Source organism: Vulpes vulpes, chromosome 14 (genome assembly GCF_048418805.1).
Source record: "Vulpes vulpes isolate BD-2025 chromosome 14, VulVul3, whole genome shotgun sequence".
Classification (NCBI taxonomy): domain Eukaryota; kingdom Metazoa; phylum Chordata; class Mammalia; order Carnivora; family Canidae; genus Vulpes; species Vulpes vulpes.
This window is the reverse complement of record NC_132793.1, coordinates 9,979,890-9,997,346: the sequence shown is the minus strand read 5'-3', so window position 1 is coordinate 9,997,346 and position 17,457 is coordinate 9,979,890. Positions and strand designations below refer to the sequence as shown.

The 17,457-nt window shown below is 47.9% G+C and overlaps 1 protein-coding gene across 5 annotated transcripts in view; it reads right to left on the bottom strand.

Annotated features, from left to right (window-relative positions):
• Nucleotides 1-17,457, bottom strand: part of NFATC2 (nuclear factor of activated T cells 2) — a 161,783-nt gene that overhangs the window by 111,440 nt on the left and 32,886 nt on the right. For 3 of the 5 annotated variants that reach the window (XM_072735563.1, XM_072735562.1, XM_072735564.1), the window contains exons 2-3: nt 13,912-14,923; nt 8,749-8,920 (exon numbers count right to left, since the gene is read on the bottom strand). In XM_072735563.1, coding sequence (XP_072591664.1) covers nt 8,749-8,920; nt 13,912-14,923 — 1,184 coding nt within the window. The remainder of the gene's footprint in view (nt 1-8,748; nt 8,921-13,911; nt 14,924-17,457) is intronic. The other 2 variants (XM_072735566.1, XM_072735565.1) reach the window with 1 other exon arrangement.

Sequence of the window (17,457 nt, the reverse complement as noted above, 5' to 3'; positions counted from 1 at the left end):
GTCTTCATTACTGGAAGGGAATGAAGGGAAGAAAAAGGGAAGAAACTACAGCCCAGCCAGTGACGTAGAGTCCCAAAGCTCATGAACCCCAAGACTGCCTTGCTCCAAACCACCTGCTTTTCCCTACTTCAAAGAGGCCGTGCAGACGCATGGTTAAATGTAGGCTCTGGCTTCAGGCCTGTGTCCAAATCAATGCCATCGCTCACCAGCTGGGTGACACTGGGCAAGTTGCTTAACCTCTCTGTGTCCCAGTTTCCTTGCCTGTAAAAGGAGAGTAGTAATTCCACCACCTACACTCCATGGCATCACTGCAAAGATGAAGTAGGTCACCCTAAGGAAAGTACACAGTAAGCGCTCCGTAAGTGCAGCTCTCGTTGTTACAACATAGTGCCCGGCCCATAGGAGGGACCCAAAAAGTTGTTTGGGAAACAAATCAAGTTTCATCTATATGTTCCCACTGGTTGCCAGACATATTGCAAGCCTCAGACTTAATACTCTTTTTGGAACAACTCTTTCTCCAAGATTCTGGAAGCTTTCTGTTTTTTCCCTACATCTGGGGGCAATGTTTCACTGATTCATGACCATTTATCTTCTAATGTGAACTGAAGGAGCACCCTGCTTCCCATCGGTGTGCATTTGGCACACAATGTGTGCGCACACGGGATCATCCAACCCTGCACCTGCTCATCACCCACACCTTTGCCGGCCCCACCCTGGACACCCTGTCTCCTCCACCCGGCTCACCCTGGAAGCCAGCACCAGCCTCTGTTCTTTCACAAAGCCTGCTTGACCACTCGAGGTCACACACAGGAGGCCACATCTGGCCCACAGATGCACTGGGTTTGGGCTGCACTCTTACGGATTTTTAATTGAACAGCCAGCCTTATAATTAAGAGATCGGTATAACTAAGAAGCGGCTGGTGACAACGGCTCCTCCAAAAGCTGGCATCAGCATCCCCACCCTGCCCCGTCCCCATCTTTACATGAGAGGGCTGGGTCAGGCCACCCCTAGAAGAGGTCCTCCCTCTGAAAGTAGATGAAGCTTCGGTGGGGGACAGGCAGTGCTGCTCAGCCCTGGGGACTCGGGCCTTTCCCAAGACTACAGCCACACCCATGCTTCTCGACCATAGCCAATCTCTCAACTAGACTAGTTAACCTGGCTTTCAAAATATACCCAGAATCCAACCACTTCTCATGCCCTCTGCCCCCAGCTCCAGTCCAGCCACGCTCCCCTCTCACCTGGACCACAGCAGCCCCTCTTCACCCCCCTCCCTGTTTCTCTTCCCCAGCCCCCCTGAAGTCTGTTCTCACCTGCACAACAGCCAGAGGGATGCTCCCATCCCTCCCAGCTCCCAACTCACTGAGAATAAAAATCCTCGGTGCCCAAACCCCAAATCTGCCCATCCTCTTTCCTCTGGGCCTCCATCTCCTGCACACCCCTCCTGGCTCACCCTGCTCCTCTGGCCACCTCTCTGCTCCCAGCCCATGCCAGCTTGCCCCAGAGAGCCTCTCAGTCAGGAGCATTCATCCCCAGATCCCTGCACATTTTCCTCCTTTGCTCCAAAGCCACCTGTGCAGTGAGGCCTCTCTGACCCCTCCCAATTTCCCTTGGCCTGGCAGTCTTTCCCATTGTACTTATCACCTTCCAGCACACTATTTAACTTTCCTACTTATTAGATTTATTGTTTATCTCCCAGCAGCCAGAACGTCAGCTCCACGGGGGCAGGGATCTCTGTTTTGTTCACAGCCACATGCCCAGCGCCTGGAAGCGTGCCTGGCACATAGAAGGTGCTTGGTAAATCTTTCAGACAAACGGATGAATGAGCAAAGGAACTTCTGGTGATCTCAGGACACAAGCCTGAGCCACCTCTGTTTCCTCTCTCTCCAGAGGGTTGGACGGAACCCTCTGGAGAAGCAAATTCGGCAGCTTCTGGACAAATCAGCATCGGCAAGACCTGCTTCCTGTTTCATGTCTAAAAAGTGGGGGGTTGGGGAAGCCTCACTGAGCACAAAATTTGGTTAGTCAAATAGAAGCCCACGTGTGCAGCCGAGTGCCAAAGGAGCGCTGCTCACTGTCATGACTGCAGCTTTGTCTGGTAAGGAAAAAAGGCCACCTGGCTTCTCTCGGCCTTTTCTGAGATATAATTTAAAGTGAGTCGCAGAGGGGATAAAGGCTAAAATCCAGCAGGATGAAAATCACAGCCTCACAATCCATTTTATGAGATGAAAGCCTGGAGACTTGACTGGCCTCCTCAAGGGCTGGGTGGCGGGGGGTGGGGGGGGTTGCGGGTAGAGGTGTAAGGTGGACAGGTGCGGCCCTGGCCTCCGCTCCCCGCCCTGCAAAGCTCGTCACTGTTGCCTGGCATGAAACACAGATCAGGTTTCTGCATCTGTAAGGAATTTCTCCTAAAGGAACTACCCATGTTTTTTCCATATGTCTGAACATCTGTTTGAAAGAATTGTCTTTGGAGGTGTGTACTCTGGTTAGACATTCTCATTTTGATTACTTTCTAACTGAAAGGATGCCTTTCCGATCATTCTTTCAGCTGAAAACAAGTCCCAGAGCGTGGTAAGAATAATGTGTTCTGAAAGCCCCTAGGACAAGGATGCCTAAGGAAAATGACAAAGCATCTTCCACCAGGAATTTCTGTGCAGGAATATGGTTAAGGGAATCTGGAAGCAGGCAGGGAAAGGGTTCCAGGACAATGGCATTATACAGGCCAAGGTCAACTGGGGTATTATTATCCAATCCCAGAAGCTGAAGAGCTGGGGAAATGCTTAAAGCCTAATTTTGCAAAGCAGCCTCTGAATGGAAGTTTTGTCCACCAAGGACCCCTGCATCCTGCCCCGAAACAGAACAAGGAAATGATGGCTGGGTTCTGCCAAAGGGCACGTGGCTCTTTCAAGGTGAGTCAAGCAGGTCCCTTTCTCGTCTGGTCCTTACGGGTCAAAGTGAGGCCGTAGAATTAAGATGCTCTGGCTCCTGGGAAAGAACCATAAGCTTGTTCTATTTCCACAGGATTTAAAGCTTTGTAAAAGAAACAACGTGGGCCTGACTGCTAAGAGTGCTCCTTCCCTAACCAGACAATTCTTAGAAATCGTATAAATATAGCCTCTCTCTTATCGCCTTCTCTATTTGATAAACCTTGAAGTAGCGCAGACCTTATTTACCCCAGAGATTATGAACTTGAGGATATTTGCCTTGAGCCAAATCTAACCCAAAGTTTGATTTAGCAGCCAAACTTAATAACCAGAAATTTCACGTGAAAATTCAGACTTCCGAGCTTCTCACGAAGAAAACCTGTAAAACCTGGCACTGCCGGGCCCAATCTCCCACATGGCACAACTAATGGGGACTGAATAGTGGCTCCTAGAGATGAGGCACACACGCTGCTGTGCCCTACTCCCCGCCACTCCCTATTGGTCCCTGACATTTGGACAACTCAGCCATTTTTTTTTCATTGCCTGGCCCCCTCCAGCTTGTCAGCTTGTGATCCTGTTTCTCCAATCTCTTCTTGGGTCCTTTCCTCAGTCCATTGCTTCTGGAGAGATGTAGGTTCCTACTAGGGTGTGGGAAATAAACCCTTCAAAGTGGATCTGTGCTCAGCCCTCCAGTGATGGCACATGCGATCCTGTGGCATTCCAGAGGCCTGAGAGGTAGAAAGTTCAGTGCTTTGCTTCCAAGCTCTGGGCTCTTAAGTCCAGCTGTCTGTTGACATCTTTACTTGGATCCTTCACAAGCCCTTCCAACTTGCTACACCCCAAACTGAATTCATCATCTTCCCTTAATAAAACAATTCCTTCCTGTCTCCCCACAGGGCACACGACACGATCCTGGACCCGTAGGCCCTTCACCTCCTGCATCGAAGCCAGCTCTGAGTCCTGAAGATCGATCACACCATAGAATCCCTCCCCCCCCACCACCCCCGCCTTCCCTCCCACTGACATCTTGTCCTCAGCAGCTTGATCTTCACCTGGCACTGCCACAGCCCCTCACATTCATTTCCCTGCTTCCTCCCTTATGCCTTCTAACCCACTCCCTAGATAGAAGCCCAAATGATCCTAGAAATAGTAAACCAGGGGCACCTGGGTGGCTCAGTGGTTGAGCATCCGCTTTCAGCTCAGGGCACGATCCCAGAGTCCTGGGATCGAGTCCCACATCGGGCTCCCTGCAAGGAGCCTGCTTCTCCCTCTGCCTCTCTCTGTGTGTCTCCAGGAATAAATAAATAATTTTTTAATGAAAGAAAGTAACTTTAAAAAAAAGAAATAGTAAATCAGAATCACCTTCCTCCTCTACTCAAAACTTGTCACTCCCTTCCCCTTACCTTGGAATAAAACTTGAGCTCCTCCTCTTGGCTTATGAGTCCTGCACAGCATGGTCCTGTCAACCCATCACCCCCCAAGATAAACTCAAGTGACACTGGTCTTTCTCTTTGCTGACTCTGTCACCTGCTCAGGGACCCAGCTGATAAGTCATCTCCTTAGCAAGACTCCCTTCTACGGCAGGTCTTCCAAGTACTCTCTTGGCATGGTGGGTTTTGTTGAAGTAGTTACCCCCATATGGTAAATCCTAATCAGTCATCATGTCTTGCCCTAGGGTCCAGATGTCATTCCAGATTGCCCTCATCTGCCTCCCTGACTCACCCACATCTCAACAATGGTCACACCAAACCATTCTGGTCTACTTTGCACCCCCAGGACCCACTGAGTTCCAGCAGGACAGAAACTGTATTCATCTCCCCCATCATTGTATTATCAGCACATAGCACAGTGCCTGGCACACAGCAGGTCCTCAACCAAATATATGCCAGTTGAATCAAGAATCATGAGATCCAAAAGCATTTAAGGTTTGGAACAAACTTTCTTCCAAGGCCAAGGGATATTAAAAAAAAAAAAAAATGAACAGCTAAACATGCACACACTTAAGGTTTTTAAATTTTTTTTTTTTTTGGTTTTTAATTTTATATGTAAAGAACGAACGAAATGATCTTGTACTCATTTTATTTTCACATAAAGAGGAGCATAAAACCACGAGGCATGCAAAAAAAATGAAGTTTTATAGTGTGGTAAATAAAAAAGAGAAGGGTGGGGACCAGTCATTGAGGGGGGAAGGAGCCGTGGTACTGTACAGAAATAGAAACAGATGTAGAGATAAAGAGAAGAGAGACAGATCAAGAGAGAAACCAGCAGAAGCATCTAGGCAAGGTACAAAACAGGGCTTTGCTGTACTTTTGGGAACGAAAGGGCAACCCTCCCGATTTCGAAAGGGGTTTTCACTCCTACTCCAGGGGTAAGAGCACTTGTCTTAAGTCCCCTTCTCACTTCAACTTTCAAAGAAGTTTTCTAAAAAAACTGACTTACTATGCTGTAAATCAGGGGTTAGCACATTTTGAAGAAAACAATCTATTGAAATTATTTTTTAAAAAATACTTCACTTTGTATCTTTCAAAACTGTGGCTACAAACTTTTAAGTCATGTGCTAGGTTTTCAAAGTTAGGAACAGGAAGAGGGATGGATCCTTAGAGGCCTGTCAGAAGGAGAGGTACACGAACTTCAAGCACAGTTCAGCAGGGTCTTTTGAATTGCCCATCCAGCTCATTCACCTCTCTGGAACTTGCTATGGCCCTGGCCCTAGGTGAATGGGTGAGCAGAGCCCAGCACTGCACATGCTCTGACCTCTCTGGCCAAGCCAACAGGACCAAGGCCAATTAGAATCTCCATGAGAAAAAAAAAAAAAAGAATCTCCATGAGACATCACAATTTGGGCCCCCAGTGACCTGGTGTGAGGACCACACATAAAATTGATAGGCAGGAGGTGGTGTGAGCATCTTTCCAACAGGCTTTGGAAGCCTGGTAAGGGTGTGGAAGCAGGGAAAGGTGGTCTGCAGAGAGACGTAAAAAATCAGCAACGTTGTGTAGCAAGAAGAGCCGGACCCACGGGGTCCAAATCCCAGGCCCACTTAACAGCTATGAGAGTCCCTCGGCATCTCCTTGACCTCACTATGACTTGCTTCCTGGGGCCCCTTTGAGGATTAGATAAGTCAATACATACAGTATGGGGAACAGCTGAATGTTAACTACTATTATTATCATTTTGCTCAACTGTAACCTCCTGAGGCTGAGGATTTCTCACAGTTTGGTTCATATCATATCACAGCATCTAGAACCGTGCCTGGTACACAGTAGCACTCAACCGGTGTCTGATGAGTGGTCAGAGCATGGAGAGCACAGCCCTGAGAGGACGGAGCCTGCTAACTCCCTCCTGCCCACCTCCACCCCCCTCCCTTTGGCCTTCCCAGCTCCACTTATACTGGCCTCCTTCATTCCTCTGGCACAGTTCCAGACCTTTGCACATGCCACTCCCCCAATGCATCTTCAACCACAGTCGCCTTCTCAAGGAAATCCTAGCAGATGTTCTTCCCTCATTTTCCTTGGCTCCTCCGTTTTACACGCCTAGAGCCTCGGTTTCTTTTCCTTCATGCTACTTACCACACTTTGTACCTTTAACGTTTGTATCATTAACCTCTTTTTTATTCTTCATTGTATTTTAGTGTCAAGCACAGTATATGGCAAAGAAGTAGGTGCTCGACAACTACTTCCAGAATGAACCCCCTTGTTGACTGGGTTGACTGAACAAAAAAGTACATTTTTGGACCATTCTCAAGTCCAGCTTCTTCCCAAGTCTCCTGGCCTGGTTCTGCAAAGGTAGCCTTCTCAGACAAGCCCCTAATTCCCCTTCTAATCTGCCTTCAGTGAGTTTCTCTTCCCATGATACTAAAAGTTTTGATTCTAACCCACAGATGAACGCCACTCTCCAAGCCAGAGTCCCCATCATAGAATCGATAAGCCTAGATCAATAATGACATAAAGACTTCCTTTCCCAAAAAGCAATTTTCATGCATGACAGAGAAAATGGTACCAGACCAGCCTCGCCCCTCAGCCCCCAAATAAACAACCGTTAAGTCCAGACAAACATAGATAAGTCAACTGTTTTCAGGCTTTAGATATAGCAGGCAGCATAAGACTGGGGTCACTGAGGAAAAGAACATACAGGAGGTGAGCCCATGTTCACTCCCGCATGGAGTCACCTCCCTCACCAAGCATCTAGAAAGGTTATTCTTAGAAATAAGGGTATGCCTTAGAGTAGAGGCTACCCTAGAACTGCCCCTGGCAGACCCTAAAATCAAGTCTCAACGAGCTCAACACAGGAGGGACCATTGTAAACTTTTCAGGTGTTCCACAGGTGACCCTCAGAAAATGTAAAATCAAGTCTACACAAGTTCACAGTGATCAGCCAGTTACTGAACTGCCTTTGGAGGAAGATAACAAAATCCAGAGTCTCTATAATGTCCAGTGTGTATATGTATATGTGTGTGTGTGTGTGTGTGTGTGTATAATCATCACAATATCAGAAGAGAGCCAACAGTTACTAGACATGCAAACAAAGAGGAGAATGTGGCTCATGATCAAGGAGAAGAAGTGATGAATACACACAGATCCCAAAATAATTGTGATATCCGCTCTAGAAAAAGCAACGCCAGGATTTGTAAGTCCCTAATACCATCATAAAAGTCCTTAACTGGATGTGTACACCCAAAGCACCTGTGGAGATTTCAGGGTTTTGGAGTTTGGGTTTTTCACTTGCCTGAGCCCTACTCATGTAGTTTCTCATTAAGTGGTTTCAGGGGATGCTTAGGAATCTCTACAGGGTTCTAACACATTACAGAATTCTTATCATAGACTACATCCATACAAATAAGAGGTAAATTTATATATATTGAAGGTTCTGCTTAATTGAGTTGGTTGGTGAGCACCAATTAGCAGTCTCAGGCTGAACAGATTACACGATTAAGAAAGATAATTTCAACTCTAATTATTTTGCAGAAAAATGCACACTACTTATTTTGAAAAAAAAAAAAAGTCTGAGGTTAAATCAAAAGCCACAGGCATAAAAGATAATGATTAAGAAAAAAACAGGAGGGGATCCCTGGGTGGCGCAGTGGTTTAGCGCCTGCCTTTGGCCCAGGGCGCGATCCTGGAGACCCGGGATCGAATCCCGCGTCGGGCTCCCGGTGCATGGAGCCTGCTTCTCCGTCTGCCTATGTCTCTGCCTCTCTCTCACTCTCTCTGTGACTATCATGAATAAATTAAAAAAAAAAAAAAATTAAAAAAAAAAAAAAAAAAAAAGAAAAAAACAGGAGGAAATGTTCATGGTATAATATAAAAAAAAATCAGAGTACCAATTACTGTGACAGCATATAAATGTACATTAATAGACATTGCCAAGTTTGTGAATAGAAAAAAAGGCAACAAGAACTACAATACAATGCAAAGAATAGTTATTTTATATGTAATTTCCATTTTCTCCTAGCTTTCTATATTTTACAAGAATGTATGAATTTTCCTCAGTGGACTCGCATCTGAAATTTAAACACAAAATAATGCCTTCAGAAACCTTCTGCCAATGCACAAACCTCTGCAAAATCTAGCAATTTTTCCATCAGGAAGAGAAGGGAAAAAGTAGCTTGAGCAAGAATACATTTCTATCCTTATCCAGCTCAGGAAGACTTTCTCATTTGGCCTCTGAACTAGTTTCTGATACTCATTCCATCTCAAATTTTCCATCCATCAGACAGGTAGGAGGCTTAGACACAAACGACAACCCAATAAGCAACAGACAGTGGCTGAGAAGTAGATCACCTAGTGGCAGATGAAGGACACAAATAGGACAAAGATTCAAGTCCATACCTGAACGACAGGATGGCCACCAGTTGGAGCTTTGACAGCTCCTCGGCTGCCTTCTGTCTCATAGTGGGCCCGGTGATGTGGCTTGGGCTGCACCTCAATCCGCAGCTCATAGGAGCCCGACTGGTGGGAGAGCGGCCACTCAAGCGGAGGGAGGGATGCGGTCACTGGGATGCTGAAGGAGGAAAAAGAATCAGTCATGTGTATGAGAAATCAGAACCAGTCAACCTGTACACTAAATGTAAATGGTCCCTTTTCTGAAAAATCGTGTCCAAAAGGTATTTGATCCTACCATTAGGAAGTACTTATTTCTCAGACAGGATGGGTGGGACTCTTCACAAGGTAGAGATCCTTTTGTTTTCTCTTCCATCTTTGATGAAAATTATGGGACTAACATCTCTATTTTTTTAACATCTCAATTTATGAAGCTAAATTCATTATATGTGAGTTCTAGCACATTTCTAACTGCTATAGCTTATTTTCCTCTGGGAATTTTGAAGAGTACCATTTCTCAGAATGTTCTCCCTTTCTAAATGACTGAGTGTGGAAGAAGGTACATTGAAGTGGAAATCAGGGGGCTATGTGTTGTCACTAATGTGCCATGTTACATTAGGCAAGTAACTTCACCTCTTCTATCTTCGGGGTCTTATAATAACATAACATATGGACCAGATGGCACCTGAGGGTTATTTCAGCTCTTATTTCCAAATCTGATGCTTTCAATTAAAAGATAATTCTAGGGAGAGCCCATTTCTCGTCATAGGCATTGCTTATCAGGGCAAATATAAAACATCTAATCATGGAAAGGTAGCTAAACTTAGAGACCCCTAAATTTAAAGGAAGAGTAAAGGTCAAGAACATAACTGGAGTTACCCACCAGAGTTCAAGTCCAAACTCCACCTCTAACTACTTTGAGCAGATGCCTCTATCTCCCTAGGCCTTAGTTTCCTCAACTGGGAAATGAGGATACTGAGATCATATAAACAGCTTAGCACAATAACTCCCCAATAAATATTAGGCTATCATTATGTTTCCCTATACATATATATCGCATATTTCAAATAAATAGTTATGTTCTCTAGACAATCTAATTTACTTGTGGTTATGATAATTAGATATATATGCCTTTACATCTGAAGTTGTAATGGCATGTATTAAGTTTTATTTTCCTATAGAATCTTAAACCTACCCAGCACAAGTACCCATTGGGTACTTAATATATGGTTAAAATTATGCCATTTAAGAGTTGACTGAAATCTTAATGATCTAACTAGAGTATTCCTTCAGAGCCTCAGAGAACACAGACATTTTCCCAAGATTACAGAGCAAGACACACCAAGGCTGCAACTTATGTGTCTTGATTCTGGGTCCAGTGCTCCATGCACATCTCTATACTACCTCTTATCTTACTAATTTATTTAAAATAGGGCCAAAACAATCCCTCCTTTATGGAATGACTCTAGAATAATACCTGACATTTGAAAGATCCTCAGTGAATATTCATGTGCTCGCTTTGGCAGCACATATCTCAGTGAATATTCAGTGGGTGGGTAGGTTGATGGCTGGATGGATGCATGAATGAATGAATGAATGAATGGACAGTTTTACTGAAAAGGAGCCCTGTATATTCAAAGTAGTTTCAGAGTTGCAAATGCATGGATTTGTGTCACTGTGTCCTGATTTTGCACATATGGCACCAATCATTAATCCAATCAGGATATTCTTTTCCACTAAACCCAGAGCTGCCAAAAGCTGAGATTATCAACTGGACTTAGTTAAGCATTTGCAATGAAACCAATTCCATCCCTTCTCCATCATAACAGTACCAAGGGGAGAGGCAGGGGAGTGGCACCCCTAAACTCCATCAGCAGTGGAGTCCAACTTGAACATACAATCCAATTTTAAAATTATATCCTCACTATGCAAGCAAATCTCAATCTCTTCTTTGTAACTAGTTGGCTCCTGAAGCCTCTCTTACTCTGAAGTCTTACAATGTCCACCTTGGTTTCAGTGCCAATATGCCTGCAGCCAAGGTGTCACATGTGTTACCCATACTCTCATTCTGTACACAAATTAAATTTTTTTAAAGTTTGCAAAATAAAAAGAAGGCTTATAAAACAATCACTTCACCCTTGTATTATCTTTTGAAGTATAAAAAACAAAAACGAAAACAAAAACCAAGGAGTAGATCCACTGGGATATCTCTAAGTATCGACCTCAGATTTTCCTTGGTTCTAGAATAAGTCTTTGATGACTATAATACAATCTTAAGAATTAGACCATCAGAGCCAATGTGAAATGCTGCATGTGAATTCCAGTCCTCTGCTCCACACAGACCCTGAGACAAATATTATCATGAGACATCCTTGAATACCCTATCCTCTCGATCTTAAAGAAAACTGGCACTTGTAGGCATTAAAATAACTCTACCAGCATCCACAGTTATTTGGATCAAGCCACAGAATGGAGATGGAAGGATAAATGATAAATTCTTTATAAACAGTAAAGTCTCAGGCAAATGCAGCATGATCATATTTTATGTGAATGTTCTTTCCTACCCTCAATCATTACATAAGTCACATTCTGGGATTGATCTGCAGCAGAGAGAGCAAGGAGTCAAGAACTCGAGATTCTTTTTTTTTTTTTAATATAAATTCACTTTGCCAACATTTAGTATAATACCCAGTGCTCATCCCATCAAGTGCCCTCCTCAGTGCCCATCACCCAGCTACACCATCCCTCCACCCAACTCTCCTCCTGCAACCCTTTGTTCGTTTCCCAGAGTTAGGAGACTCTCGTGGTTTTTTCTCCCTCTAATTTTTCAAGAACTCAAGGTTGGTTCTAAGTTTCCTACTCACTCATTAATGAGCTGGGTGATCACAGGCATGAGGCCTCACCTCCCCAAGTCTAGGTTTCTCAACCTGTACCAGGATTGGCTTTAATCAGCATTTCCTAAGGTGGCTCCATACAACTTTCATCACAGAACTCATAACTCCATGGCCAAGTGGCCTTTGAAATCACTGCCTATTCCTATTCTGTCCACAGCTGGGAATGGCCCCTGCATAATGATATCTGTTTAGCTCTGTTAAACTCAGAAACTCCTTTTTTAAGGAACAACAATCAACCTATGATGGCACTGGTGTTCTCAGAACTGTTCTGGAGGAGGCGCCAGACTGGAAGCTCCCTGTGGTCCAGTTCGGTCCGGTGCGGGATAAGCAAGGCCTGGGGGACAGAGCCCTAGTCTACTCTCCTCCCATCAATCAAAACAGCTCTCGGGATGCCTGGGTGGTTCACCTGGTGGAGGATGGGACTCTTGGTTTCAGCTCAGGTCATGACCTCATGGGTCATGGGATGGAGCCCAGCATGGGGCTCCATGCTCAGCAGGGAGTCTGCTTGAAGAGATTCTCTCCCCCTGCCCCTCCTCTCTGTCTCTGTCTCTCTCTCTGTGTCGTCTCTATCTCTCTCTCTCTCTAATAAATAAATAAATCTGTAAAAAAAATTAAAAAATAAAAAAAAGAATCTAGGGCCTCATGCTATTATCATTACCTCAGAGTTTTCAAAGTGTTGGGATTATTTTTACCTCATTTTGATGGAATATCATTTTCTTCCAAACTCTGTGAGCCTCATTTTTCTTAGCATCAAAATGAAGATAAAAATAATACCAGCCAGGGGCACCTGGGTGGCTCCGTGAGCTAAGCATCTGCCTTTGGCTCAGGTCATGATCCCAGAGTCCTGGGAGCCCCACATTGGGCTCCCTGCTTCTCCTCCTTCCTCTGCCTTTCCCCCCAGCTCATGCTCTCTCTCTCTTTCTGAAATAAATTCTTTAAAAACTAAAAAATGAAAAAAAGAGTACCAACCAGGTTTATATAAGAATGAAATAGGGCAGCCCGAGTGGCTAGGTGGTTTAGTGCCATCTTCAGCCCAGGGCCTAATCCTGGAGACCCGGGATTGAGTCCCATGTCAGGCTCCCTGCACCGAGCCTGCTTCTCCCTCTGCCTGTGTCTCTGCGCCTCTCATTCTCTCTCTCTCTCTCTCTCTCTCTCTCTCTCTCTGACTCTCATTAATAAATAAGTAAATAAAATCTTTTTTAAAAAAAAAGAATGAAATAATACATACAGAACACTTAGAATCATGCCTGGCACACAGCAAGCATCCTTAGCACTGGTGACTATCACTGTCATGTCGTTCCTTTGACAACCATTGGGAGCTCAATCTCCTAGAATAAGGCTCATGGATGAGAAAGCAACTCCTAAATGCTTCCCCCATAATAAGAGGATTCCTCTATAATGACTGCCCCTCCTTTGTACTCTTACTTTGCTCAGGCTGCATGCCAAGAATTTGATATCCATCCTCTTGCCTCATCCTTGCAAAAACAAAACAAAAACCACCATGCTGAGGTGAGGACTATTATCATTCTCCTCTCGCAAGGTAATGAGCCAAGGTGCTCAATGAGGAAGGGGGTCCTGATTGATTAGCCATGCCTGCCCTGGCACAGCACCAGAAATGCCCATGATCACAAAGCCAGTGAGGGACAGAACCAGGACTCAAATCCAGTCCCGACAGACCCCAAAGCCTACACGCTGCCACCTACATGCATCTCTTCAGCTTACCACTATTTTAAGCTCCTTGAGGATTACGGTTCACACTTGCTTTTTTTTAGGACCTCCAGGGCACTGACGGCAGTACTGAGGCACACAGCAGACACCAACCAACATCAAGGCCTCTTAGAAGAGGCCCAGCAAACTCCCCACATGAAGGCTTGCTCTGTGCTTCCCAGAATGTCAGCTCCCCGCAGACAGACATGTGTGCCCGTTCTGTTCACCACTGGCTCCCCAACACCTGTATCAGTCAGCGCCTGCCGGGCACATGGGAGGTGTTTGATAAACACCTGTCCCGTGAACGAATGAATGGGCCGGGTGCCCCTGAGCATCCTCACGACCACCACCTGGTGAGTTCGGCCCACTTGCACCTCCTCGTACCGACGGGGAAACCACAGCTCGGAGGAGCTAACTTCCTCGCCAAGGTCTCGCAGCCAGTAAGCGGAGGGCCAGGGTGTAAATCCTGTCCAGGGGACTCTACGCCCCATGCCCCCCCCTCCCGACCCCCACCCGGAAAACGCGCCCTGAAGGTAAACCGAGGCCCATACCGCGTCCCGAGCGCGCTCACCTGCAGATGGGAATAGCTGGCACCAGCTGCTTGGGCCAGGTGGGCGGCACGAGCAGGATGGACTCGGGGGCCGAGCTCCTGCCCTCCTCCTGCTCGCAGGGCCCCAGGAACTCCACGGCCGGGTAGATGTGGCGGGGCAGGCCGGCCTTGGGCGGGGCGGCAGACACGGGCGACGGGTCGGGGCTCGTCTTCCACATCTTGGGGGGGATGCCGCAGGGCGAGTCGGCGGCGAGGCTGTTCAGGGCGTCCATGAGGACGGCAGAGCCGGCCGCGGGGGGGTAGCCGGCCGGGGCGCCGTCGTCCCGGGGCTGCGGCGAGGGGCTCCGGGAGCGCTGGGGCGAGGCTCCGGGCAGCGGGGCGGCCAAGGCCCCGGCACACGAGTGCCTCCGCTTGGCACCAGGCGACGAGGAGCGGGAGGCCGGACGGGGCACGGGCGAGTGGCGGCCCAGGCAGCTGTCCTCAGCGAGGCTGGTTCGAGGTGACATTATTGGCGAGGTTCTGGGGGAATAATGAGCAGGGATGTTTTGAAACTGGGGACACAGGTCGTCGGGCCCGCCGTTATTGGGCGAGACGCAGGGCGAGGTGTAGGGGGAGAAGGTGTCGGAAATGAAGCTGGCAGAGGAGCCGCTGCTAGCGGGGCTCAAGCAAAGCGGCTCGCGGTAGCCCTCGAAGCCGGGCACGGGCAGGGTGAACCGCGGGCTGCCGGCCACGCCGGCCAGGGCCGGCTGCTCCCCCAGCAGGCCAGTGTCTCTCCCGCGGAGGGGGCCCCCTGCCTGCATCAGTTCGTGAGATGGAGTGATCTCGATCCGAGGGCTCAGGCCCGAGGGCCCCGCTGGCTTGGCCGCGCTCAGAAAGTTCTGCGGCCCTACCCTATCCGGCTCTCCGAATCGGCCGGGGGGTTCGCCAGGGAGACTGGGGAGGGGGCTGTATGGCTTGAGGCCATAGTCCAGGACATCATCGGGGTATGCGAGTCCGGAGGGTGGGCTGGCGACCTTATGTGCATTCGGTTCTTCTGGAAAGAGAAGGGGGGAAGGAGGGGTCTTTTTAAGCCTCTAAAACAGAACTCCCATGCAGAGCAATCACAGGCTGGGTTTTGTCTCCTGTTTTTTTCTTGTTTGTTTCTGTTTTTTTTATAATCCCCACCACGCCAAACCCCAAGCTGGAGCCCCCTTCCCTCGCCAGAGGAAAGGCGGGGTGGGGGGTGGGCCACTTCATCCCAGATTCCTTGAAGACAGAGACCAAAGCGGAAAGACTTTAGTGCAGATGCACAGAGCACAGCTCATCCAAGCCATGCAGGACGCGCTGGGCCCGTGGCTTCCAAACTTTGGGTTCGGTGGAACCCTCGGAAGAAATGCGTTCTCTTTCACAACTCCGTTCACACCCCATTTACCGGAGACTGAAACAAAAGCTTCACGAAACAATACTTACCCTGCTACATACAATACACTCTTATCTTTCCTCTTGTCTGGGGTGATTTGGTTTGAATGCTGGTCATAACTCATTCAACAGATTTCCTACCCACCCCCCTCCCCGTGGGTCATGACCACAATACAAACCCCCACCACCACCACCACCACCACCTAGGCTCATCTCATCATCCTGCAGAGGGAGACTGCACCAGCTCTGCAGTCCAAAGAGCTCTGGGTCCCAATCCGAGCCCTGCACACCCAAGTGTAAATAGCGGCTTAGTTTAGAATGAGGACTCCTGAGTCCCGTCTCATCTTGTGCCCTTTTACAGATGAGGAAGCTGGGGCTTGGGGTGGGGAAGAGATTCACCCAAAGACACAGAATTCACAGTTGGAGAAATCCCACAGACAAGCCCCCAGGCCCTCCAAAGGCAGAGCCCTGGCTCTATAGTCTCCCGAACTATTGAGAACAGTGGGTACCCAGAGGACCTAATTTTTCTTTAGGAGCGGCCTTCCGTCTCCAGCTTCTGCTGCCACCTTGAAAGGACCCACCTGGAGAGTGGATTTAGTGAGGGAAAGAGCTGTTCTTTCCCAGCCCCCCTGACTCTCATCAAGCTCCCCCACTCAGCAGAGGCGCCTCCACTCTCCCTGTCGGGGCTTGGCTCCGCCTGACTCCTCTCTCTCCCCCACCTTACATCCAATCCAGAGCGAATCCTAACCACCCTACTGTCAAAACCTAAGCCCCAGGTATGCGAGTCTCCCTCTCCACCACGAAACCCTGCCCTAAGCCAGTGGCCAACCTCTCTCACCTGGACCAAAGTCACCTCCTCTCTGGGCTACCCCCTTCTACCCTCGCCCCTTTGGTCTGTTTGCCATGCAGTAGCCTCTCGAAAACACCCATCTGCAAAACTTTAAAAGCTTCCCCAGATGTGCTCTAAAGTCCTTCACACCCGTGATAGAGCCCTGGCCCATATCGCCCCTCGTTCCTCCTCACTCTTTCCCCACCTGATTTCAGCAACAGCTGCGCTAACCCCTTTATTATGTTCAAGTAGCTCCCGCCTTGAAGTTCTCGAGTGCTATCATTCCTCTGGAAACTCTACCCCCTCAGATCTTCGCGTGGCCGTTTCCCTTAATTTCTTCATGTGTCTGCTCAGTCAACACCTCCTTAGATTAGCCCATCAGAAAGATCAGCTCTATCCCCACCCGTGTCACTCTCCGCCCTTTTCTCCTGCCATTGTTTCCCTGTTAACACCTGCTACCAGTTCACACCACATCTGGTATTATCTGTTTAGGGACTCTCATCCTGATGGATCAGGGGCAGGCAAACTGCAGCTCCTATGCCAAATCCGGCCCACGGACTGTGTTTGTAAATAAAGTTTTATTGGAATGCACCCATGCACCTGCTTGTTTACATACGGTCTATGGCTTGTTTTTGCACTACAGTAGCAGAGATGATAATTACGACAGATGCTCTGTGGCCCAGAAAACCCAAAACATGTATTATCTGGCCCTTTCTAGAAGTTTGCAACCCATGCACCAGGCTATGCTATGCCGGTGTTGGAACCATACCTACTGAGGTTCAGCATTGTTTGCCAGGCACCTAGCACAGGCGGTCCATAAACATTTGCTGAGTGGCTGAGCAAACAATAGATGGACCTCATGCCCAAGGTCCATCCAGCCAGAAATGAGACTTCTTCCTAGAGGTGTGTGGCTGGCCCTTGCCTTGGGGAGCCAAGGTGGCTACATAGGTGATCCTCAACCTCCTGGGGCCCTTTCTGGAACATCCTGGAGTACATGCTACCTAGTTTAGCTGAGCTGATTTCATGGGATCCAGATGGTGCTTCTACCTAGGAGAGGGCCCAGAAATGGCTTCCCACAGCTCTTAGGGTAAAGATAACCAACCTCATCTAGGCCAACCTGACCAAACCCGGCCTGCCACCTCCAGCCTCACCTCTCTCTATTCTTCTACATCTCTCCCTGGACTCCAACCAAACTATTTCTGTTCTTAGAAAGCATCTACCTCCTTTCTGCCTCAGGACCTTAGCACTTGCTGTTCCCTCTGCCACAACGGCTCCTCTCCCACCATACCCAGGCCTCTTCTTCTCTACATTACTAAAGCCACTCATTCCTTCCAGCTCAA